A 24,640-nucleotide genomic window follows, 5' to 3' on the forward strand; every position below is an offset into this window, starting at 1 on the left:
GTTATTGTGTAGGAATGGTATCTCTAATATTTAGGTCTCTCTCTCTCTCTCTCTCTCTCTCTGGCAGGGTGGAGGCAGGGGTAAGGGGGTGGGAGAGTGGTAAGTTGTTTAGGTAGGTCTGATATCTCTTTAGTATTTAGGGATCTCTCTCTCTCTCTCTCTCTCTCTCTCTCTGGTAGGGTGGAGGCAAGAGTGAGGGGTGGAAGAGTGGTAAGTTATTGTGGTAGGAATGGTATCTCTTTAATATTTAGGTCTCTCTCTCCTCCCCTCCTCTCTCTCTCTCTCTCTAGCAAACATCTAACCATAAATGGACGCCTGGTGGGTTAACATGTCTAGTCAATGAAAGAGAACGCAGGGGTATATTTTTCACATAATTTCGCTCAAGGTGGGGTACCTGGTCATGTTTGCCTTTAATGTCTAGACGGAATATTCGAGCACCGAATCTCTTACACTCCTGAAGGCACACTGGGATTGAATAATGGACTGATGGATGGATGAATGGATGGATGGATGGATGAATATTAATAGACAGACAGATACACAGATAGATAGATAGATACAGATAGATGGAAAGATAGATAGAGGGATATAGATTGATAGACTGATAGATGGATGGATAGATGAATGGACGGATGGACTGATGGATGGATGGACACACTATAACCTATTTTTTCATCCTGGGCCACTCCCCAAAACTGAATAATATATCGTGGTGGCACGAAATTCGATGGATCAAAGTTGAGGTAGTACTGAGTCTCCTTGGTTACTAGCCAAATTCATCCCCCAGTCTGACTACACCTGACCATCAACTGAACTGAAAGAGGTTATGGATCTTCGTCAGGTAAGAAACAAAAAAAACGACTATATGGTTCTTATTCTAACCTGGCCTAAAATTTCCGTCTCTCCATCTTGTCTGCTGAGCTGTAACAAGAAATTAACATTAGGCTAGGATGCTAGTCACGAGAAAGTGTTATGGAAAGGATGCAGAACCGTAATATTGTCTTATTCTGCCACTGAGCTACTGAAATAAGCTGCAAAACAACGAAAATCTGGGCCAGGTTAAGGTGAACAAAGCATATACCTGTGAACCCATTTGAGATTATTTTTTCATTCGTCTATTGTTTTGTGCTGTTATGGCTATTCTTTGCTTCTCGTTCGATGTTTCTCAGATAAAAATTGCGTAAATGCGTTCGTAAAAGCAAAATTGCGTAAATGCGTTCGTAAAAGCAAAATTGCGTAAATGCGTTCGTAAAAGCAAAATTGCGTAAATGCGTTCGTTAAAGCAAAATCTCACTTACGGAGACTGTTTTGGGACCTGTCAATATGCAAGACTTTTTCCTGGATATATGCAATCGTGTGGTTGTAGTAAGATTAAATCACAGACAGACAGACAGACACACACACACACACACACACACACACACACACACACACACACACACACACACACACACACACACACACACACACACGGAACGAGAGAGAGAGAGAGAGAGAGAGAGAGAGAGAGAGAGAGAGAGAGAGAGAGAGAGCGAGAGTCACCTTCACTGCACTAAATCAAATCATCAGGACGAAGTAATAATAAAACACGAGGCACAATTTCGTTCACTGTATTAAGCTTCACAGTCCCACCAAGGCGTCCCTCTCCCTGCCACCTCCACTGTATCACCAGTCGAGCAGGGCAGTACTCCCAAGGTGGATGGAAAGTTGATGATGGGGAGAGCTGGAGCTCCCGTTTCATCAGCCCTCGGGACTAGGTCCCGACCATCCCCCTTTGCTGAACTTTTTCAGTGTCTCAGTAACACAGAGAGTAGGCCAGCATGCTCTCCAGTACAAGTTTCTCTAACAGTACACACCACAGTTCCTTTTCAAAATTTAAAAAGAAAATGGCATCGAATAACGTAGCCTCGGAGTCCCCAGGGGGGGGGACCATAAATGCCCCCACCTTCTGCCCCTTTCCCGGTGACGACTCAAGATGCCTGGAACCACTGTCTGACTCTTCTTCTTCTTCATTTCTGCAACATTCGTGGCCTTTCCTCTAACTTTCGCTCTGTTGAGCACCACCTCTCCTTCTCTAAACCTCACCTTCTTTTTCTAATTGAGACTCAGCTGTCTGAGGCAACTGACAGCAGACCCTTTTCTGTATCCTCCTACTTTCTCTATACTCATTTCAAAGCCAAGGTGGCTGTTGTGTATATATACGCAGCAACTTATCTTGCTCTCGTGTTCCTGAACTTGATTCTTCCGAATTCTCTACACTCTGGCTTCGGTTTTCCTGTCATTCTCTGACTAAATATATCTGTGCTGTTTACTTATCTCCTAATTCTACTGTCTATCAAAATTTCTTTGACTATCTTACTTCTACGATGGAACACATTCTACCCATTTCTCCTTTCTCTGAAATCTCCATTCTAGGAGATTTCAATGTTCACCACCACCTTTGGCTCTCCTCTCCTTTCACTGATCCACCTGGTGAACAAGCCTACACCTTTTCTATCCTTAATGACCTAGAGCAGCTTGTACAGCACCCTACCCGTATCCCTGATCGCCTTGGAGAAAGCTCCAACATACTTGACCTCTTCCTTTCAACTAATCCTTCTGCTTACACTGTTAATCTTTTCTCTCCGTTGGGCTCCTCCGATCACAACCTTATCACCTTAACCTGTCCTATCGCTCCAGTACGGCCTGCGGACCCTCCAAAGACACGTCGTCTGTGGCACTTTGGAGCTGCGGACTGGGAGGCCCTCAGGCAGTACTACTTTGATTTTCCCTGGAATGATTATTGCTTCCATGGCCGGGAGCCATCTGGGTGTGCCTTGCGCATTACAGAGGTTATTCTTTCGGGCATGGAAGCATACATTCCTTTCTCATATCCTTTGACTAATGCACGAAAGCCTAGGTTTAATCACGCTTGTTCTAATGCTGTCCGCAACAAGGAAAGGGCCTATAAAAGGTACCGGAGCCAACCCACCCCTGAATCACATCTTTTATAGGTTTCTGCCCGGAATCGTTCTAAGTCTGTTCTTCGCTCTGCTAAAAATAATTTCATCCGTACTAAGTGCTCTCAACTCTAACTCGAATTCTTCCCGCTCCTTCTGGCACCTTGCCAAAAACCTTTCTAACAACTTTACCTCATCATCCTTCCCTCCTCTTTTCTACTCTGATGGTTCTGTAGCTACTTCTTCTACTGATAAAGCAGATCTCTTTGCTCAGACTTTCTCCTCCAATTCCACCTTCGACGATTCCGGTGCTGTTCCTCCATCACTTCCCCCCTCTGACTTCTTCATGGCTGACATTAAAATTTCTTCACCCGATGTATTTTCTGCTGTCACAGGCCTCAACACTAATAAGGCATATGGGCCTGATGGAGTCCCTCCTGTTGTTCTCAAGAACTGTGCTTCTGTGCTTACACCCTAAACTCTTTCGCCTTTGTCTGTCAACTTGTACCTTTCCTTCTTGCTGGAAGTTTGCTCTCATTCAGCCAGTCCCAAAGAAGGGTGACCATTCCCAACCCTCTAACTATCGTCCAATTGCTTTAACATCCTGTATCTCATAAGTTTTCGAGTCTGTTCTTAGTAGAAAAATTTTAAAGCATCTTTCCTATCACAACCTTCTTTCTGATCGTCAGTATGGGTTCCGTCAGGGACGCTCCATCGGCGATCTCCTCACCTACCTTCCAGACTCCTGGTCATCCTCCTTTCGGGACTTTGGCGAAAGCTTTGCCATTGCACTTGACATCTCTAAGGCTTTCGATCGAGTCTGGCATAAATCTTTAATTTCCAAACTGCCCTCTTACGGTTTCTATCCTTCTATCTGTGCCTTCATCTCTAGCTTCCTTTCTGGTCGTTCTATAGCCGCTGTTATAGACGGCCATCGTTCTTCTCCTAGATCTATTAACAGTGGTGTTCCTCAGGGCTCTGTCCTATCACCAACTCTCTTCCTTTTATTCATCAATGACCTTCTAAGCTGTACATCTAACCCTATCCACTCATACGCTGATGACTCCACCCTTCACCTTTCCATTCTATTCCCGCAACATCCATCTCAGTAGTTACTTCAACAAACAAGGGATGAGGCTATGGCACACCTAATGTCTGACTTGGCTCATATCTCTAACTGGGGTAAAAATAATCTTGTTGTTTTTAATGCATCAAAGACTCAGTTTTTGCACCTATCAACCCGACAAAATCTTCCACAGGTATGCCCACTAATGTTTGATAATATTCAGCTTAATCTTGCATCATCCTTAACATGCTTGGGGTTTCATTTACTCGGGACTTGTCTTGGAAAGCTCATATTACATCTCTTGTAAAATCTGCTTCCAAGAGATTGGGTGTGCTAAGCCGACTCCGTTCCTTCTTTACCCCTGCACAATTGTTGACTCTATATAGAGGTTTTATCCGCCCCTGTGTAGAGTACAACTCTCATGTGTGGGGATGCTCCCCACATACAGCTCTTCTCAATAGGGTGGAGTCAAAGGCTTTTCACCTCATTAACTCTCCTCCTCTTACTGACTCCCTTCAACTTTTGTCTCTTCGCCGCAGTGTTGCATCTTTATCTTTTTTCTATCGCTACTTTAATGGTCACTGCTCCTCTGAACTGTCTGATTGCATTCCTCCACCCCTACGACGGGCGTGTAGCACCCGTCTAGCAGCAAACTCTCATCCCTTTTCTGTCCAACTCTCTAATGCAAGAGTTAACCGTTACTCCCAGTCCTTCATTTATGCAACAGGTCAACTCTGGAACTGTCTCCCTCTGTCTGTATTTCCTACTTCCTATGATCTCCAGTTTTTCAAACGCAGTGTGTCCAGGCATCTGGAAATGATCGGATCTTGAATTTGGCTATCTCTTATATTTTGTTTTTCTCCTGGAAGGAATAGTTTTGCAGGCTCGTTGCCTTTGGTTCCTTCTTCCTCACATAAAAAAAAAAAAAAAAAAAAATTACCCTGCGTTCCCGTCCATCTTGCCCTGAATAGCAGCTCTCTCCACCCTGCCACACCCCCTGCAGCGTGAAGCAATATATCTCAACCCTGGTAATCCCCTGCAACGTTGCCCCATGCATCTCCAGTAGCTTGCCTCAACGACCTCTGCTGTTGCCCCTCTCAGCGCTATTTGCAACAATCAATCAAGCTCCTGTTGGCAGCTGTGGCCGGAGAATTTTGCGTAGGACAAAATAACTCGTGCTAAGTTACCGTGAATTCCTGCAGTACATCTTCCCTAATATTCTGAATAACCTTTGCTGTCGTCCACACCAGTCTATTTGCGACGATTAATCAGTCCTCAGTTATTAGCCGGGGTTGAGATACACTTACCTAAGGCAAAATTACGGCATCAAAATATCATCGTGGAAACTTAATTACTCAACATATCTTCAGCAATCTCAACGACCTTTGCTGTTACGCTTTCTGGCCTATTTGCAACAATTAATTAATCCCCGGTAATCAGATAAGGTCCTGCAAAATCCATGCAGGACAAAATATGTAACCTGAGCGGAATGTTAATTTGGAGGAATAATAATGCGTTTAGTAGGAATATGTAAGAAGAAACCTGATGCTGATGAGAATTAGACCACAAGAACTTTAGTCCTGGGGAAATGTTCGATACTTTATCAGTCGGTCACGTTGATATAAGAAATAAGTAAAATTTATTATTTCACTTATTATGACCTTCACATTATATATATATATATATATATATATATATATATATATATATATATATATATATATATATATATATATATATATATATATATATATATATATATACTCGTGTAATCACCAGTCTCGCATGCATCTAAGTCTAATAATTACCCTCCAGCTCTGTACTCGTCACAGTCTCGCACATAACACTCCTACTGTCTTCAACAACACTCAGCTAAAAACTCGTCTCTGAGTACATTAGGTGTTTCAACAGCGCTCATTCATCATGCTCGAGATGTCCCCTCTCAAGAACAAAATATGCAATCCTAAATCGTCTCTCAACAGTCAGCGTGTCCGTTTTTCTCGTCATCAGTGTTGCGTTCTTTTTCTTTTTCTTTCTTTTACGGGTTAAACATGATCTGCGTGGAAAATCCTAGTGAGACTGTGGAGTTAAGTCCCATATATCATTTGACACACGTATATTCTCCTCTTCATTGCAATGCCGTCTATCTCTGCTTTCATGTTTGCTACTACGAACCAACTCTATTCAGTTTCGGAGAGGACCCTGGCAGTGAAAGGGTCAATGAAATTCTACTTATTCCCTCACTTATGAAAAGCCTCCTATGCTAAATTTGAAAAAAAAAAATGGCAGTGACAAGATTATTAGAAGAAAGGGAGCCTCTTTACTGAAGGGGTAAATTTATCTAAAAACTGAGAATGGCTCTAAAGCAGATACTTTTCGAAAGACCAATATTAAGGTGAAATAAGCTGAATTTTACGAATGTGAGAAAAATATTCCCAATTTTAAAAAGGATGTGAAAAACGAAGAGAAATGACTACAGCAATTCCCTTTTGCATGCGGGAACAAACTCTGGACTACAAAAATTTCGTAGTTACATACGTAGACATTGATACAGGACAACTAATTACCTAGGAAAATGGAAACTAACAATGATGAGGTTAAGTAAGCTGTCCACGCAACACGAGAAATCGCCCGGGGGGAGTGTAAGAAGGGGAGAGCTATATATGGACCATCCTCTATATTCCTGCTGTTGGAGGCGATTTTATTCATTGTAGAGCCCAGTACCCAAGAAGGTGGTCAATGAAGGCGGTATCTATCCCCTCCAGTCCGAAAAAAAATCTATCCCTGGCCAAATATACTCGTTGGAGGAGAGAGAGAGAGAGAGAGAGAGAGAGAGAATTAAAACCAGCTTCCACGGGCTGAACGGCTTAAGCAGAATTTTCCTTCCTAAGTTCAGTATTACCTGATGCTCAGCAGGTATTTTTTTTTAGCTAAGTTTGATGAATAAAATTTTTTAATACCTGGTTAAACAAGATTAATTCCATGCGGTTATATGAAAACTTCGATATTCCCAGACTGCATCTTTTTTTATAATACTATACTGTGAGCTGGATAGAGAGATAGACAGAGAGAGAGAGAGAGAGAGAGAGAGAGAGAGAGAGAGAGAGAGAGAGAGAGAGAGAGAGAGAGAGAGGTAAAAAAAAAAATGATGCATGAGATTTTCCGCTTGTTTTTGGCCCAGACTGTGGGAAGTTGGGAGGCTCAGGAGGAGGAGGAGGAGGAGGGATAAAAAGTCCCTGGAAGAGGTGGTGAAGGAGGAGGAGAGGAAGAGGAGAGTAAACAGGATAATAATAATGATGATGATTTAAAAATCTGTGGAAAGTTGGATGGCAAAAGAGGAGGAGGAGGAGGAGGAGGAGGAGGAGGGTGTAAAGGAAGAGAGAAAGGACTAGGGCAAAGAAATGGGGAGGGACAAGGGCAAGAAGGCGAAAGAGGAAGAAGAGAGGAGCGAGGAGGGCAAGAAGTAGAAAGAAGAAGAGGTTATACATGAAAAAGGACACTAAGCTGGAAGGATCAACCCGAAATACATTAAACACTACACTGCCTCTCTTCCCAAACTTACCAAAAATAATTCAATTTAAGAAAATAGAAAATATGATGTAATACGACAAATAAGTGCAGATAATAAGAGTGTGGATCGGAAGTGTAGTAGTAATGATGATGTAATTAATAAGCAGCAAACTACATAAGAACATTTTTAAAAGAATTATTTTTTTTTCATGCAGAACACATGTACTGAAGGCGAGCAATTTTAGTCCCGCTGAATGTTACAAAAGTTAGCCGATGTCGGGCGTGTGTTAATTCTGAGAGAGGAGAATAGTGTGTGTGTGTGTGTGTGTGTGTGTGTGTGTGTGTGTGTGTGTGTGTGTGTGTGTGTGTGTGTGTGTGTGTGTGTGTGTGTGTGTGTGTGTGTGTGTGTGTGTGTGTGTGTGTGTGTGTGTGTGTGTGTGTGTGTGTGTGTGTGTGTGTGTGTGTGTGTGTGTGTGTGTGTGTGTGTGTGTGTGTGTGTGTGTGTGTGTGTGTGTGTGTAAAATGATAATAAAAGCAGTTACATAGTGCTCAAACTCATAATACGGTAACAATGTGATCTAACAAAATGAAAACTGAGGTACTAAGCAAACAACAGCAGCAACAATGATGTTTTAAAATATGAGGTGTAATGAATGACGCATCGCTGGGACAAACATATACTTTTTAATCATCATTCCCCCAACTCAATTTTCCACCTAAAGACGGGGTGAGGTGGGCTTAAGGAATAACGAAAGATGGAAATAATACCTGAGAAAATTTACCTTAACATCTGACGTCGACACCTGCAGCACACACCTGAAAAACAAAGAAAATAATCCCGTAAATGTTTGTAGCCTTCTCTTGAATTATAATGATGATAAAATGAGGTGACTGAAAGGAGGACAGGCAGTCATAATAATAATAATAATAAAGCGGAGGGACAAAGCAGGTGAGTTTATGATGGGTGGGGTGTTGCGGGGGGAGGCGTTGATATTGAAATGGGAATAAATTTTGTAAAGACCATTTTTTTAAATTACCCTACATTGGATGCGGCGACAGACAGATTATAGAATGAGACCTGTTTGTCTAAAAAATGAACCTACCCTATCTCCATACACTCTACCCTAACCTAACTCTATTACATCTAACCTAACCTAACCTAACCTAGCACAATCTAACCTTGACTAATTTATTTATCCTTACTAATCTAACCGTACCTAACCTCTCCTAACTTTGCCATATTTAACGTAACTTAACCTGTCTTAAGGTACCTTTCCCTTCTATAATCCTGATCAGTTAACAGATCCTACCCTAACTTAAACTTCTTTATCAGTTCATAACCTATCAAATATATACATACTTGATGTAATGTATGCTGTCCTGTACTTATGTTGTTCTAATCTATTATAACCTAGTACCTCCGAGCCTGTCAAAACCCTCCCAATCTGTATATCACCTACCCTAAGCCAGCCCTGCCAAACATACTCCAACCTAACCTAACCTAACCAAGTCTCACCTAATCCTATCAATCCTACATTTATTCCACCTCATCAAACCTTATCTTGCCATAAACTAATCTGATATGACCTATTCTATCTATCTATCTATGGCCAGACACCTCGATCCTGCATGAAGCGGCCACAAACAAATCGCCTTCATCTCAGTCTGTTCCCCGTCATTTCACTCCCATCCCCCCAGCTCACACCCCCTTCTCTCATATACTCGTTACCTCTCCACTCCATCCCTCCATATCGCCCTCGGCCTCTAATGCAATAAAATCTAACTAAACCTAACTCATCTAGATATACCTAACTTTATCTCTCCACCCACAGGACCCCTCGGATGCGCACCCCAACCAACTATTTTATCGTGAACTTGGCCGTGGCTGACGTCCTGGTTATAGTCTTCTGTCTCCCGGCCACACTCCTCTCCAACATCTATTACCGTGAGTATTATAGCCTCTCCATTACCAGCAGCTAAAGTAGTCTTGGTATTAGGGCCCTGACACTACAAATACCAATTTATTACCCTCCTCTAGTGTTGGTATTAGGACACTAACACCACTGATACCACTCAAATACCAGCAGTTAACACCAGGAGGCTCGTTATCGGTATTATCTTTATAAAGGGTGCTCCACAGCATATATAGTTCTCCACTTCCACTCCGTCAAGCGAATTTTCGTGTGTTGCGGCGACGGCTTATTGTTATCAGTATGTACCCTGCAACATTCATTCATTTCCTACTCCCACTACCACACCCACGCCCACACCAGCCGCTTGAGCCGTCCCCACAACACACAAGATACTGCCACGGGAGAATCTAGTCAAGCGCTATTTATAAACAACCTGTATTGTTAAGATTGATACAGGTGTGTTGAATACTGACAACACCTCAATACTCACAGGTAAAATACAATCAGGAGCAGAAGTTTTAATATGAGTGACACATAATACTGATGCGCTGAGTACCGCTGTCACTAATACACCCAAGGAAAGCATATCAGCAGTAGCAATGTCGTTATCAATACTGTATAACTGATAAGATTGACAGATACAAATAGGCTGAGTCCGGGGCGGTGTTCTGGTGTGGTTAGGAAGCTTACTAACACCTTTTCTTTGTCGGTTTACTTCTAATCCTGCTCCGTTACTATACTCTTCTGTGCTATTCATGAAATCAATGTCGAAATTAAAAAGATATAAGAAGCAAAAAAGAGGATGTTAAAGGGTAGTTCTGAAAATAAATCGCTAAGGAAGAGGTATTAGGAAGCCTCCTTACCCGACGAGAATAAAGAACCTAGCAGCACTCTGACGTCCGCTGCTAAAGTCAACACAGTAATATTTCCAACAATTATACCACTCTCATACCCTTATACCATACCATACCATACCATACCACAGCCTTAACCTGACTGCGGCGACATCTTACGTATACAGGTTGAGTACTAACGCAAAACCAGAACCCAGAGTCAGAGTACAGTTAACAAAGACATTTCGTTATCCATATTAATTTTACTGCTAGGAGTGACATTACAACAAAGTGATCTATTACAAAGAGTATATGGAGTAAAAGTAGATGAAAGCTGAGGTAGATAGTGTAAGGGAAACTGGATTTTAAAGGGTGGGGAGAGATGAAAACAAGGGAGTATAAGGAATGGAAATAGAGAGTTTGTCCCCATACACTGATACAAGGATGTGTGCTCTAAATAAACCTATATCCTTTTTGCTCTATCATGGCCTAAAATTGCCACCTCTCCACTCTGACTGCTGAGGTGTAACACTAGATTAACACTAGAATATGATGCTGGTCACGAAGAAGTGCTATGGAAAGGATGTAGGACAGAATTATTGATTTTTCTGGCGCTGAGCTACGTGAAATAAGCTGGAAAGGGACAAGAATCTGGGCTAAGTTAAGGTGAAAGGCGTATAGTCGTGTACAGCTAGCAGAAGGCTAAGCTTTACTATTTCAGTCTGAACCCAATCTTAAAATTCGTACCCAAAGATTTTTTTTTTTTTTTTTTAGGACATACGGTGGAGTATTTCAAAATTCTTCGTTCTACTTTTCAGGAAGGGACTCTCTCTCTCCCTCTCCCTCTCTCTTTCACACACACACACACACACACACACACACACACACACACACACACACACACACACACACACACACAGAGTTAGTTTTATTTACACACCTCCTTAATTTGACTCAAGCACCCTCCATTAAAACCGACTCAGAAAACCACTTCCTTAAACCCTAATTCCTCGCAAGATTTCTGTTCCTCTTCTTCATTTTCTTTTTCTTCTTTCTATTCTTCTTATTCTTACTACTACTACTACTATTACTACTACTACTACTACTGCTACTACTACTACTTACTACTACTATTTTTATTATTATTATTATTATTAATATTATTATTATTACTAGTAGTAGTAGTAGTAGTTGTAGTTGTAGTAGTAGCAGTAGTTACCTCAGGCTCAACTGGGTGTAAACTCGGTGGACTGCAGGCTGAAGATTCTCTTTTTTTCCATAATCCGCCATCCTCCTTTTTGGGGATAAGCAAGTAATTGAGGGTCGCTTGTATGACCAGACAGCTCCACCGCCCGGTCATACTGGTGTCACCACGTGAAGGTGTCCCTCCCCAGCACCATCCAATCAGTGAAAGTTACTTAAGGCCATACCTAACCAATCCAGTTTAAGGGGGAAAGGGGAGAAGAGGAGAAGGAGGGAAGAGGGAGATGAGAGGAAGGAAAGAGGAAGAGGCATGGACAGTTTTAGAAGAAGGAGAATTGAGATGGAAGAGAGAGATGGAGAGACGAACTGAGAAGAAAAAGGAAAGAAGAGGTGAGAAGACTAAACAAAGAGGTTGTAAGGAGAGGAGAAAGTAGAGAGAGGAAAAGAAAAGCGATAGGGATGGGGAAGCTAATGAGGAGAAGGGAGGAAAGAGGTAAGGAGGAGAGGATGGGATTAGAAGTATGGAGAAGAACAGAGGGAATATGGAGAGGACACAGGACAAGAAGAGGGGAATATGTTGAGAGAGAGAGAGAGAGAGAGAGAGAGAGAGAGAGAGAGAGAGAGAGAGAGAGAGAGAGAGAGAGAGAGAGTACGGTCAGGAAAGTTAGTTCAAATGGCAAGAGTTCTGAAAGTCAAATCTGGGGACAGTCGAAAGGGTAACTGGGAATGGAAAAAAGGAAGGGGGGAGGAGAGAGATGGGGGGAAGGGAGGAGGAGAGGGGAAAGGGAGGAGAAGAGAGGGGGAGGAATGGGCAAGGAAAGGGAGGGAGAGTGAGAGCCGATGTGGAGGGAGAAATGGAGAAAAAAAATATGTAGAGTGTGGGAAAGAAAGGGGGAGGGGGGAAAGGGAGAGGAAGAGGAAAAGAAAATGAGAGGAAGCGAGAGGGTGACAGAAACTGGGAAGAGAAGTAAGACAAGGATAAGGAGAGGGAGATGGGGGAAACACACACACACACACACACACACACACACACACACACACACACACACACACACACACACACACACACACACACACACACACACACAAAGTTTTTAAGCTCCAAAACGTGTGTGAGAAGTTCCACCATAAAAGAATAAAGATAATTCCCAGGATGGTACAAGCGACACAGAAGGGGCTGGAAATAAGCTACATAAGATAAAGAACATAATAAAAAGGAAATGGAAGATAGAGCAAATGGGTTAGAAAAAATAATAAAGACTGTGAAGACGACATGGAAGTTGCCCTCCCCCTTATCTAAGTCACCATCGTCCTTTCGGAGGATGGGGAGGGAACTGAGGGATGTCTTTACAACCGGGCAGCTCCGCCTCCTCGTCACATCGATGCCACCCCATGAAGGCGTCCCTCTCCATCACCAGTCATCGGAAGGAAGGGGTTAATTAGTCTTTTTTCCAATCGCAACCCAGCATTACCACTTGCCGAGGCCCTCCCGGCGTTCCATTGGAGTGCTCATTACCAGGCGTCTTTTACATCCCGGTATCTGCTTTCAATAGCCTGGTTAATGGCACTTCATTAGCCTTCACAGGCAGTTAACATGGCGTTCACTGGCAGGCTGGAGGAAATCCTGAATAATTCGTACTTTAACAGCGTCGTGACAGGAATATTTTGTTTTCATCTCCATTTCTATTGACAGAGCGTCAGTTCCTGTTCCTGGCTGGCGGTGTATTGCACACATGTATGTATGTATGTATGTATGTGCACTGATCTGTCTGTCCATCTATCTGTCTGTCTACCTGTCTAACTATATCTATCTACTGTATAAATCTATATATCTACCTAAAACAAAAACATAACACGAAGGCGCACTCAGAGAATGCAACACCTGCTCCAACCAACTGGTACTTGGGCCGAACATTTGACCTCGCCCTACGACCCTGACCTTTGACTGATTCTCAAATTGTAATTACTTCATTCTTGCCTGAACCTTAACTCTTTTAAGTAGTTTGACTCCAGGCAGATGAAAATTGTTTGAGCTGATCTTGTCCTGTGACTTTGACGTTGGACCTTTCCCCATGACCTTGACCTTTGATTGTTCTTAATATCGAATCCCGTAATCGCTGCACTGCTCTGAACCTTTTCAAAAAGTCTGGTGTAAAATGAATAACAACAGGTTAAAGCTGACCTTGGCATGGGACCTCACTGTTCTCAAAACACTGTAGATCAACCCACTGGCTGATCCTCAACCCTTCCACCAAGTTCGGTGCAAATGAGATCAAAATAGTTTTAGTTATTTATTCACAACCAGACACTCAGCTCGAAATTTGACCTTACTCTGTGTGACATTTGGCTGACTACCCTCACAACAGAACCCCTACGCGTTTGCAATATAATCATCCCTTCTACCAAGTTTGCTCTAAAATGGATAAAAACTGCTTAAGCTGACCTTACTAGGTCAAACTCTGACCTGGTCTTGCAACCTTGAGCGTTCCCATAAAAGAAAGGTCAACTCCTTGGCTCTCCTCCATCAAGTTTGGTTAACTTAGGATGAAAACTGTTTGTTATTTTGTACACACACACACACACACACACACACACACGTCAGGAAAACATAGCACCCACGCTTACTTCGAGAGCGGGGGAGTAATAATAATTCGATCAATCAATAAATAAAAGATAATAAACCACTAATTCCAGTGTCATACCTCCACACAGTACCTCCTAAGAAAGTGTATCCAGCTTATAAAACGAAAATTATCCCCTAAGGGTCATCCAGGGAAGCCGAGGAGGGGGGAGGGGGAGACAAGACAGGTAGGCTACGGGTACAAGGCACTTCACAGGTACGGTACTGCCTTTAATGTACCTTAATGGGATATGCAGCGAGGGGATAAATACAAGGATCTGGGCAAGGCTTTATAATTGTGTGTGTGTGTGTGTGTGTGTGTGTGTGTGTGTGTGTGTGTGTGTGTGTGTGTGTGTGTGTGTGTGTGTGTGTGTGTGTGTGTGTGTGTGTGTGAGAGAGAGAGAGAGAGAGAGAGAGAGAGAGAGAGACCCAAATCGAGTAGACTTCAAAAGGCCACTAACCCCTTCACTATTATGACATCTCTTATATATCTATTTATTTATTCACTTTATTTTTACAAAGAGATTTGTATTTGGGGGAGGCGGTGGCTCAATCGGTAGAGAGTTGGCCTGCAGTCCTAACGGACCCGGGTTCAAATCCCGCTGCGGCAGGGAACAGTTTAAGGATTTGAATTTCGTAAATATCGGACTTTATTGATCTACCAGAAGACCCGTCGACATGTCGTAAAAATACCCCCGCTAATACCAATACACCAGTCCTGAATGAGACAGCCCTATCATGTATTCAATATGGACGGTGGGTGTTAGCGCCGAAGTGGTGACATGTAGAGGTGTGCGGTACGTAGGAGGACTACTGGGCCTTGAAAGCAGGCTGTCAAGCCTATGCCCAGAGTCGGTCACAAAAAAAAAAAAAAAAAAAAAAAAAAATTTAGCCCACGAACAACTTTTGACGTAGTAGTAGTAGTAGTAGTAGTAGTAGTAGCAGTCCAAGGTTCATTTGAAACGTGAACCCGGTGGACTGCAGGCTTGAGTTCCCCTTCTCCTGCAGTCCACCATCCTCCTTTTGGGGGAATAGGGAAGTAGTAGAGGGTTGCTTGTATAACTGGGCAGTTGCTGGGCCGCCCCGTTATAGCCTATCAGTGCCACCACATGAAGGCCTCCCTCTCCATCATCTCTGGCCGTGTTGAGAAATTAATAAAGGCTGAATCTAACTGCTTTTGACTGGAAACTTTAACCTAAGCCGAAGAAAATCGTCAGGTGTTGGCAGGAACGAACCGAAAAAAAAAGTCGAGAGAGAGAGAGAGAGAGAGAGAGAGAGAGAGACCAAATACATTATTAACCCTTTCATGGCCAATACAGCTCTAGTCTTAGCACCTTTTCCTTAGTGAATTACTTTTGGATATGGTCGGTTAATATCCTTTTGTATGTTATGTATGCAGAGTACGGCGATATTGGATGGATTTATGTAACACAGAAGAGACAGTATGGCGTAATAAACAAAATAAATCGCTTAGGTAAAGGTGTTAGGGAGCTACCTTAACCGACAAGAATACAGGCCTATTACGCCCCTTCACAGATGCGCCTCCCCTATACAGTAGTTCCTTCACTCTAACTTGGCCCAAATTTTCGTCTTTCGTACAGCTGCCCGCAAAAGTTCCGTTCCTCTTTCTTTCCATCAGCAGCACATAACACTTTATTAATGTTGATAGCTAAAAGAAACTGTTTAATTAACCGAACATGTTATAGCGACCACATGCAACTTTACCCGAATTAAAGTGATGTTATGGGTTTTTGACAGTCGGGAGGAGGAATGGAATTTTTGCATGAGACTGTACCTTGTTTTACAAAGCTATGAATGACAAAAAATAGTACGCCTCTAAATCCTTTTCATTAGGATTTATCGCGATTAACACTACCAACTATAGTTCATTCACTTTAACTTGACCCAGATTTTCGTCCTTTTGCAGAGTATTTCACATATCTTAGTGGAAGAAAATGGCAACGCTACGGCGCTAAATCCTTTCCATGGAACTTCATCGTGACTAGCATCATATTCTAGTGTTTACCTCCTGCTACAACTCAGCAGTGAAGACAGAGGCTGGAATTTTAGGCCAAGTCAGAGTAGAAGGAAGGGGTATTGAAGCGTATATATTTAGAAACGACAGACGAGTTTATTCAGCCGTGAGTCATTCAAAGGAGCAATTTTGTCAACACTTTCACTACGGTGACACGTTATTTCAATGATTCTGCCTCCAGACAACAACTACTACTACTGCTACTACCACACCACCACCACCACTACTATACTGCTATTACTATTACCACCACCACCACCATTACTACTACTACGACCAACACCACCACTACTACCATAACATATACTATTATTACTACTACTGCTACTACTACTACTACTACCACCACCATTATAGTACCTTTCAATGTTTATTACGCTACTACAATACAATTTTCTAGTATTTCAAGAAAACTCTCCGGTAGTAAAGACGCCCAACAGCAACAAGAAAAAAAAAACTAATAAAAACAATAAGATCCCTGATTCCTTTGCGCCAACTGCATTCCCCCCCTGATCCCCCTCTGACCCCCTGACCACCCCTGACCTCCCCCTCCTAGTAATAAAGCCTCTTACGTTCTCGCCTCTGTGTGTAATGACGGTGAGAGAGAGAGAGAGAGAGAGAGAGAGAGAGAGAGAGAATGTGGGCGAGGGGAAGGGACTAGGTGGATTAGAAACCTGACCTAGAAGGAAGAGAATAAGGAGAAAGATGAAAGAGAAAAGAAAGATGATGATGATGAAGAAGAAGAAGAAGAAGAAGAAGAAGAAGAAGAAGAAGAAGAAGAGGAGGAGGAGGAGGAGGAGGAGGAGGAGGATTAAAATACAGAAGAAGAGGTGGAGGAGGAGGGAGCTATGTTTACTCTGAGCAATCAAAAGGGGACAAATCACGCCGACTGCAACGGAGGGGGAGGGAGAGGGGGAAGAAGGGCTGAGGAGGAGGAGGAGAGAAGAGGGTGGAGGTGGAGGGCGAGAGGAAATGAGCTGAGGTGGAGATGGACAGGAAGGTGGGGGGGAAGGAGGGAAAGAGGTAAGGTGGAGAGGGAAGAGTGGAACTGTGGAAGGAGGACCAGCGGAACACTGCGGTGGAGGTGGAGGAGCAGGTAGTAGTAGCAGTAGCAGCAGTAGTAGTAGTAGTAGTAAACCCAGTGGACAGCAGGCTTTATTTGCCTTTCTCTGGCAGTCCACCATCCTCCTTTTGTGGAATGGGGATGGATATGAGGGACGTTTGTGTAACCGGGCAGTGGATATCAGGGGAAGAAAAAGAATTAACATGATCTGGAGAGAGAGAGAGAGAGAGAGAGAGAGAGAGAGAGAGAGAGAGATTCTTGTAGCCAGATTTCCGAATTTTAATCTTGCTATCTCCAGACGATTTTATTTGACTTAGGAAATGCGAAGGAAAAAAGAGAAGATGACAAGCAGGAAAACAAGTAATGGAAGAAACGAAGAAAGAAAATGAATGAATAAAGGGATGAATACACGAGTGACGGAAGGAAGAAAGGAAAGAAGCAAGGAATTAAAGACGGCTGGATGGAAGGAAATGAAATAGAGGAAGAAAGAACACGAATGAATGAAGGGATGGAAGAATGAAAGAATGAGTGGGTGAGTGAAGGAAAAAAGGAAGAATGGCATAAAGAAGGCAGGAAAGAAGGAAGGAAGGAAGGAAGGAAAAAGGAAGGAAGGGAGACAGAGTGAGTTGGAGCCTATTTCACACTACATACGTTAATATTCCTGGGAGAGTAGAAAGGACAATGAGAGAAACGAGAGACCAAAGATAACCTTGCCAGGAGAGAAAACAGGAAGGAGGGAAGGAAGAGAGACGGAAAGGAGGAAGGAATGAGGTAGGGAAGAAGGAAGAAAGTGGGATGGAAAGAAGGAAGAATGGAAAGAAGGAAAAAATTATGGGGGATGGTCAGGAAAGGCAAAAGGAAGGAGTGAAGGAACAAAAAAGCAAAGAATAAAAGAATGGTAAGAGGTAGAAAGGAACAAAGGAATCTTGCAGGATGAAAGGAGACAGGAGAAAATAAATAAAAAGGAAGGAAGAATGGGGAGAAAGGAAAGATGAATGGGAAGGAAGGAAGGAAGGAAGGAAGGATGGAAGGAAGGAGGGAAAGAAAGAAGGATGGAAGGAAGGAAGAGAGGGCAGAGAGTGTGCAAGGATCGCCTGGGGAGACTAAGAACGAGGTAAGGACGGGGAAAGAAAGAAGAAATGAAACACAGAAAAAGCAAAAGGAAAAAGAGAGAGGAACATATAAAACAGAAGAATGAACAGAGAAAGCAGGAGGGAGGGAGGAAGGAAGAAAAGATGGAAGGAAAGAAGAAAGGAAGGATGACTGGAAGGTGGGTAGAGAGGAAAGAAACAGAAGAAGGAAGGCAGGGAGACAGACAGGCAGGAAAAAAAAAAAACGAAAGAGAGACGAAGGAAAGAAAAGAAGGGACAGAGAGAGAGAGAGACAAAGTGACAGACAGAACCTAAGAAAGCATGAAAAGAAAGCAAGAAGAGAGAGCAGGGAAAGACAGCAAGGAAAGAAAGCAAGAAAAGAGAGCAAGAACACAGCAAGGTAAGAGAGCAAGAAAAGTGGAAGAGGAGAGGAAGAGGAGAGAGTGGGAGCTGGGGCCGATTTTATTCTGCATAAGTAACATTTCCATTTACATAAACACAGGGCCAGGAAACGACCTGATTTTCACGGCTTTGCGCTCTGCCGCCAACTGTTGCTCTTTGCCGCCGTGTTGCAAGACCGACTGTGTTGCAAGGCTGTAAATGGGGATGTTTCAGGGGCTAAATGGATGTCTTTGAAGGGGGATGAATGGGGGTATTTTGAAGGACTGTTATTGGTGTGTGTGTGTGTGTGTGTGTGTGTGTGTGTGTGTGTGTGTGTGTGTGTGTGTGTGTGTGTGTGTGTGTGTGTGTGTGTGTGTGTGTGTGTGTGTGTGTGTGTGTGTGTGCGTGCGTGCGTCCGTGCGTGCGTGCGTGCATGCGTGCGTGCGTGCATGTGTGTGTGTGTAATAAGTTACATGAAACGTTAACGAGGTGTCATTCAGGGCATTGAGAGGCTAAATTGAAGCTGTTGCAAGCATAAACCAGGTATGTCTAGAGGAATTCAATGGATATGCTGCAACTGCATGAATGGGTGGAGTAAATTGGGATATTATTTGTGGGAGGTTGAAGAGGTATTGCAAGAATGTTATGCTGTGCTGGGTATTCTGTGCTGCACGTGTAAATGGGATTGTTGCAAGAGTAATGGGGTTGTTGGAAGTGTAATGAGGTTGTTGGAAGTGTAATGGGGTTGTTGGAAGTGTAATGGGGTTGTTGCAAGTGTAATGGGGTTGTTGCAAGTGTAATGGGGTTGTTGCAAGAGTAATGGGGTTGTTGCAAGTGTAATGGGGTTGTTGCAAGTGTAATGGGGTTGTTGCAAGTGTAAAGGGGGTTGTTGCAAGTGTAAAGGGGTTGTTGCAAGTGTAATGGGGTTGTTGCAAGTGTAATGGGGTTGTTGCAAATGTAATGGGGTTGTTGCAAGTGTAATGGGGTTGTTGCAAAGAGTAATGGGATTGTTGCAAGTGTAAAGGGGGTTGTTGCAAGTGTAATGGGGTTGTTGCAAGTGTAATGGGGTTGTTGCAAATGTAATGGTGTTGTTGCAAATGTAATGGGGTTGTTGCAAATGTAATGGGGTTGTTGCAAATGTAATGGGGTTGTTGCAAGTGTAATGGGGTTGTTACAAATGTAAAGGGGTTGTTGCAAGTGTACTGGGGTTGTTGCAAGTGTACTGGGGTTGTTGCAAGTGTACTGGGGTTGTTGCAAGTGTACTGGGGTTGTTGCAAGAGTAATGGGGTTGTTGCAAGTGTAAAGGGGGTTGTTGCAAGTGTAATGGGGTTGTTGCAAGTGCAATGGGGTTGTTGCAAGTGTAATGGGATTGTTGCAAAGAGTAATGGGGTTGTTGCAAGTGTAAAGGGGGTTGTTGCAAGTGTAATGGGGTTGTTGCAAGTGTAACGGGGTTGTTGCAAATGTAATGGGGTTGTTGCAAATGTAATGGGGTTGTTGCAAGTGTAATGGGGTTGTTGCAAGTGTAATGGGATTGTTGCAAGTGTAATGGGGTTGTTGCAAGTGTAATGGGGTTGTTGCAAATGTAATGGGGTTGTTGCAAGTGTAATGCGGTTGTTGCAAATGTAACCGGGACTATTGCAAGTATACTGGGGTTGTTGCAAGTTTAATGGGGTTGTTGCAAATGTAACGGGGACTGTTGAAAGTGTAAAGGGGGTTGTTGCAAGGGTAGAAATAGTTGTTGACTTTATGGACGTTATGGAGATTTTTGCAAAGGTCTTATTTTGAGATGCTGCAGAGGAATTACGCTAAGTGTTACTAAGGTTTAATTTGTAGTGTTGCAGAAGTGAAATGAGGCGTTGCAAGAGGGTAATCTGAAGTTGCAATGGTGTAAATGGGTGAGCAAGAGTGCAATGTGGTGTTTCAAGGGTGCAGTGGGTGTTGTAAGGGTGTAAGGGGGTGCTGCAAAGGTGCAGTGGGTGTTGTAAGGGTGTAAAGGGGTGTTGTGAGGGTGTACTGAAGTGTTGCAAAGGTGTACTGGTGTTGCAAGAGTGTAATGGTGTGTTGCAAGGGTGTAATAGGGTGTTTTACGGGTGTTAATGGTGCTGCATGGGTGTACTGGGGATGAACTGGTGTGATGCAAGGGTGCACCGGGGTACTGGAAGGCTGAATTAATGGCTATCCTGCAATATATGAAGGCTAGGACTCCGTTCTACTAGTAAAAATGTGTAATATTTTCACCCTTCATAACAAAGCACTCAACTGTCGAGGAAATTATAACACTGAATTAGGGTCCACTGAGGAAAATATAATATGACTACAGTACTTGACTCCATTATAATCAATACGAATTCTAATATACGAACTTCATTAAAACAGATAACAATTTCTTACATATATTTCCATCCTCCATTAGAGAGCATTTCAACGTGGAATTCTTTTATATATTCAAATCAGTGGTTACTCAGGAAATAATGTATTGATGCATATTCTCCATTATAATCAATACGAAATTCCACACACCGCACTTCGGGCTGGTTCAGTGTAAATCACCCTTACAGACCGCATATATTTAAAGGTATATGCTCCATACACAGCATATTCCGCAGCCGCATTAAAAACACATTACCGAAAACAATGGAGGACTGCAAAAGCTTTAAAAAAATGGGAGTCAATTTTCTGAGGGTGAAAAAAATAACTTTTTCAACGTGATTAACTTTTTTTTTTTAAACCATTTTCTTTATAATGTTTCCAGAAATCTCTCTCTCTCTCTCTCTCTCTTGGGGAACAATTTTGCTGGCTTCTGGCCTGGTTCCTTCGTACAAGTATTTTTAAAAAGCCAGTTGATTTATTCAGATTAGTAAGCACATCTTAGAAGGAAGGAGGCAAATCAAATATATTCACTCCCTTCATTCCTAAAAAAAAGTCTTGTAAGATGAAAACCATCGACTACTCAAGCACAAAGAAACAACTATCTTCCCAGTTCCCTCTCAAGGATATTAACAACTGACGATATACAGTGAAGACCATCCCGTGCGTATTTCAAATGATTCGATCTTTCCTCTGTGAATTCGCCAACTTTGGGAATTTACTTGTGTCACTGTCTATTCAAGAAAATCAACTAGAGATTGTAATAATTATATAAATAAATAAATATAAAAATAAATAATGCATTACCGTAGCAAGTCAGCACCATGACAAATTCCTGTACAGTGACAATCAAAAGAACAACCGCACTGGCATCATCTAACATAAATAAGAACTTTTACAGTGAGTCCTAATAGTGTGATATCCCACACAACAACACCCACACTGACATCCCAGCCCACAAAGCTACAGTGACATGGGATAATTATAACTGAATATTTTACAGTTCCAGGGCTAACTACACAGCAACACTTGCATCGCACACGAGTCACAAATTCTTCTCGAGCTACACACCATGTTGACATTCTGTTCCACAATAAAACTCCCAAACAGCGCCTCTACCCCTCTTCCCATAACCTCCCATAGCCCCCCTTGCATCCCCTGCCCCCTTTCCCCCCTTCAGCCCCCTCCTCTAGCCCACTTCATTTCCACTTCCCTAGCCTTCTCCCCTCCTTTCCCCCCCATTCGGCCCCCTCCTCCTCTAGCCCTCCTCCTTCATATCTACTTCTCTCACTTCTCCCCCCCGTTTGCCCTCATTCATCTCCACTCCCCTCCCATCACACCCTTTAGTCTACCTCCCGTTGTCCCCAATCCATCTCCATTCTCCTCTCGCCTCCCAATTCATCCCCCTCCTCCTCTCGCTCCCAATTCATCCCCCTCCTCTCACCTCATCTCCCCACCCCTAACCCCCCTTCACCTCCCTTCCCACGCACCCTCTCCCTATGTCAGGAACGCTGGCTCTTATTCTCCTAAACTTTTACCGGGAGACAGAACTCGCTGTGCGGGGGAAATATTCGGGGTGTCGTGTTGAATTTTCCTGCCCGTATCTCCCTCTCGTCTCCCATGTTTTTCGTGGTGGCAGGTGCTTCATATTCCACCCAAGTTTCCCCTCACCCCTTTGGAAGAAAATGGGACGAGGATATTTTATTTTTTTACTTTGACGGATATGGATGTATGAGTTTTCTTTCTACTGCTGAATTCCGATACCTGTATCTCTAGCCTCGTCTTCCATGTTTGGCGTAGTGATAGGTGCTTCATACGTACCCTTGTTCCCCCAAATCTTGAAAAAAAAAAAAAATAATAATGGGGACTGGGTATCCTATAATTTTAAAGAAAATGGCGTTTTGTGAGAAAGAAGGTCAGGATGATGCATACATGGAGGATTTTCTTAACAGATTTTTTTTTTACCCTGAAAATGGGGAGAGTTATATTTCCTTCTGCCTAAAAAAATAAATTGTGTGTGTGTGTGTGTGTGTGTGTGTGTGTGTGTGTGTGTGTGTGTGTGTGTGTGTGTGTGTGTGTGTGTGTGTGTGTGTGTGTGTGTGTGTGTGTGTGTGTGTGTGTGTGTGTGTGTGTGTGTGTGTGTGTGTGTGTGTGCGTGTGTGTGTGTGTGCGTGTGTGTGCGTGTGTGTGTGTGTGTGTGCGTGTGTGTGTGCGCGCGCGCGCGCGCGCTGGTGAATTTCCCGGCCCGTATCTCTCCTCTCCTTTCCTATCGTCCATCTGTTTTCTCGTGGGGACAGCTGTTTCATATTCCAGCCAAACCTTCCCTGGAGAAAAGGGGAAACTTTTTCTTTACTTTTCTTTATCTTGAAGAATATGGGGCGAGAGGTTTTTATCTGTGCTGGTAAAGATTAAAGGACGGTGAATCTCCTACCTCCCTGTTTTCCGTGGTGACAAGAGCCCCCCAAAACGGGAATTTGTCTTTAACTTGAAAAACATGCGGTGTGAGTTTCAAGGCTTTACTGATGGGAATTATTGGGTAATGAATAATCTCTTCTAGCATCTCTCCCCCCTTTCGTTTTACCTAGTGATGGGTATATAAAAAAAAAGTAAACATTTAAAACTCTGTTGGTCCCTTCGAGCCCGTTCTTATTGAGTACAGAGTAGGTTTTTACTACTATACGCTATATAGTTTACGGTTCAAGACAAAGTAAAGTATGAAGGTTCCCCTCCCCTCCTCCCACCACCCAATCTACTCCCTCATCAGCCGGTGTCGTGCGGAAATTGGAACTAACATGAAATGGATCATTGTGTCACTTATCTAGTATGGAAAACTAATCAGCATTATGGAAAACTGGCCCTTCATGTCAATATTTCAAACATGAAGTAAGGTTAAGTTAGGTTAGGTTAGGTTCAGTAACGTAGGTTAGGTTAGGTTAAGTTAGGTAAGGTTAGGTTAGGTTAGGTTAGGTTAGGTTAGGTTAGGATAGACTAGGTAAGGTAAGGTAAGGTAAGGTATGGTATGTTAAGGTTAGGGTGAGTTAGGTTAGGTTAGGTTAGGTAAGGTAAGGTAAGGTAAGGTGAGGTAAGGTATGGTAAGGTTAGGGTGGGTTAGGTTAGGTTAGGTTAGGTTAGGTTAGGCTAGGTAAGGTAAGGTAAGGTAAGGTAAGGTTAGGGTGGGTTAGGTTAGGTTAGGTTAGGTTAGGTTAGGTAAGGTAAGGTAAGGTAAGGTAGGGGAAGGGAAGGGAAGGGAAGATTAGGATAGGTAAGGTAAGGTAAGGTAAGGTAAGGTAAGGTAAGGTAAGGTAAGGTAAGATAAGGTAAGGTAAGGTAAGATAAGGTTACGTTGGGTTAGGTTAGGTACTTTTCCATGAGGATCAGTATTCTGTTTGACACCAGCTGGAAAAATTGAGGGGGGCCATCATGCTGTACAGGAAAATTCGAGGAAACTCCAAGGGTAGGGATGATTGAAAAGCACTATACATTCTATCTTATCTTCGTCTGTAGAAAGAGGGGTAACAATTGCCAAGGAAATATTGCTGCCGCGCTGTTATTGCATCTCTCGCGGTCTGAGTAAAGGATAATATTTGTACTGGCGCGGTCGGGAATATCGCTTCACTTT

At 43.0% G+C, this 24,640-nt stretch overlaps 1 protein-coding gene across 1 annotated transcript in view; it reads left to right on the forward strand.

Annotated features, from left to right (window-relative positions):
* Nucleotides 1-24,640, forward strand: part of LOC145417848 (neuropeptide SIFamide receptor-like) — a 338,464-nt gene that overhangs the window by 78,787 nt on the left and 235,037 nt on the right. Inside the window, exon 2 of the mRNA XM_080286469.1 lies at nucleotides 9,348-9,460. Coding sequence (XP_080142595.1) covers nucleotides 9,348-9,460 — 113 coding nt within the window. The remainder of the gene's footprint in view (nucleotides 1-9,347; nucleotides 9,461-24,640) is intronic.

The sequence above is a fragment of the Coenobita brevimanus genome, chromosome 111 (assembly GCF_032717465.1).
Source record: "Coenobita brevimanus isolate Jiangsu-jjx chromosome 111, ASM3271746v2, whole genome shotgun sequence".
NCBI classification, from domain to species: domain Eukaryota; kingdom Metazoa; phylum Arthropoda; class Malacostraca; order Decapoda; family Coenobitidae; genus Coenobita; species Coenobita brevimanus.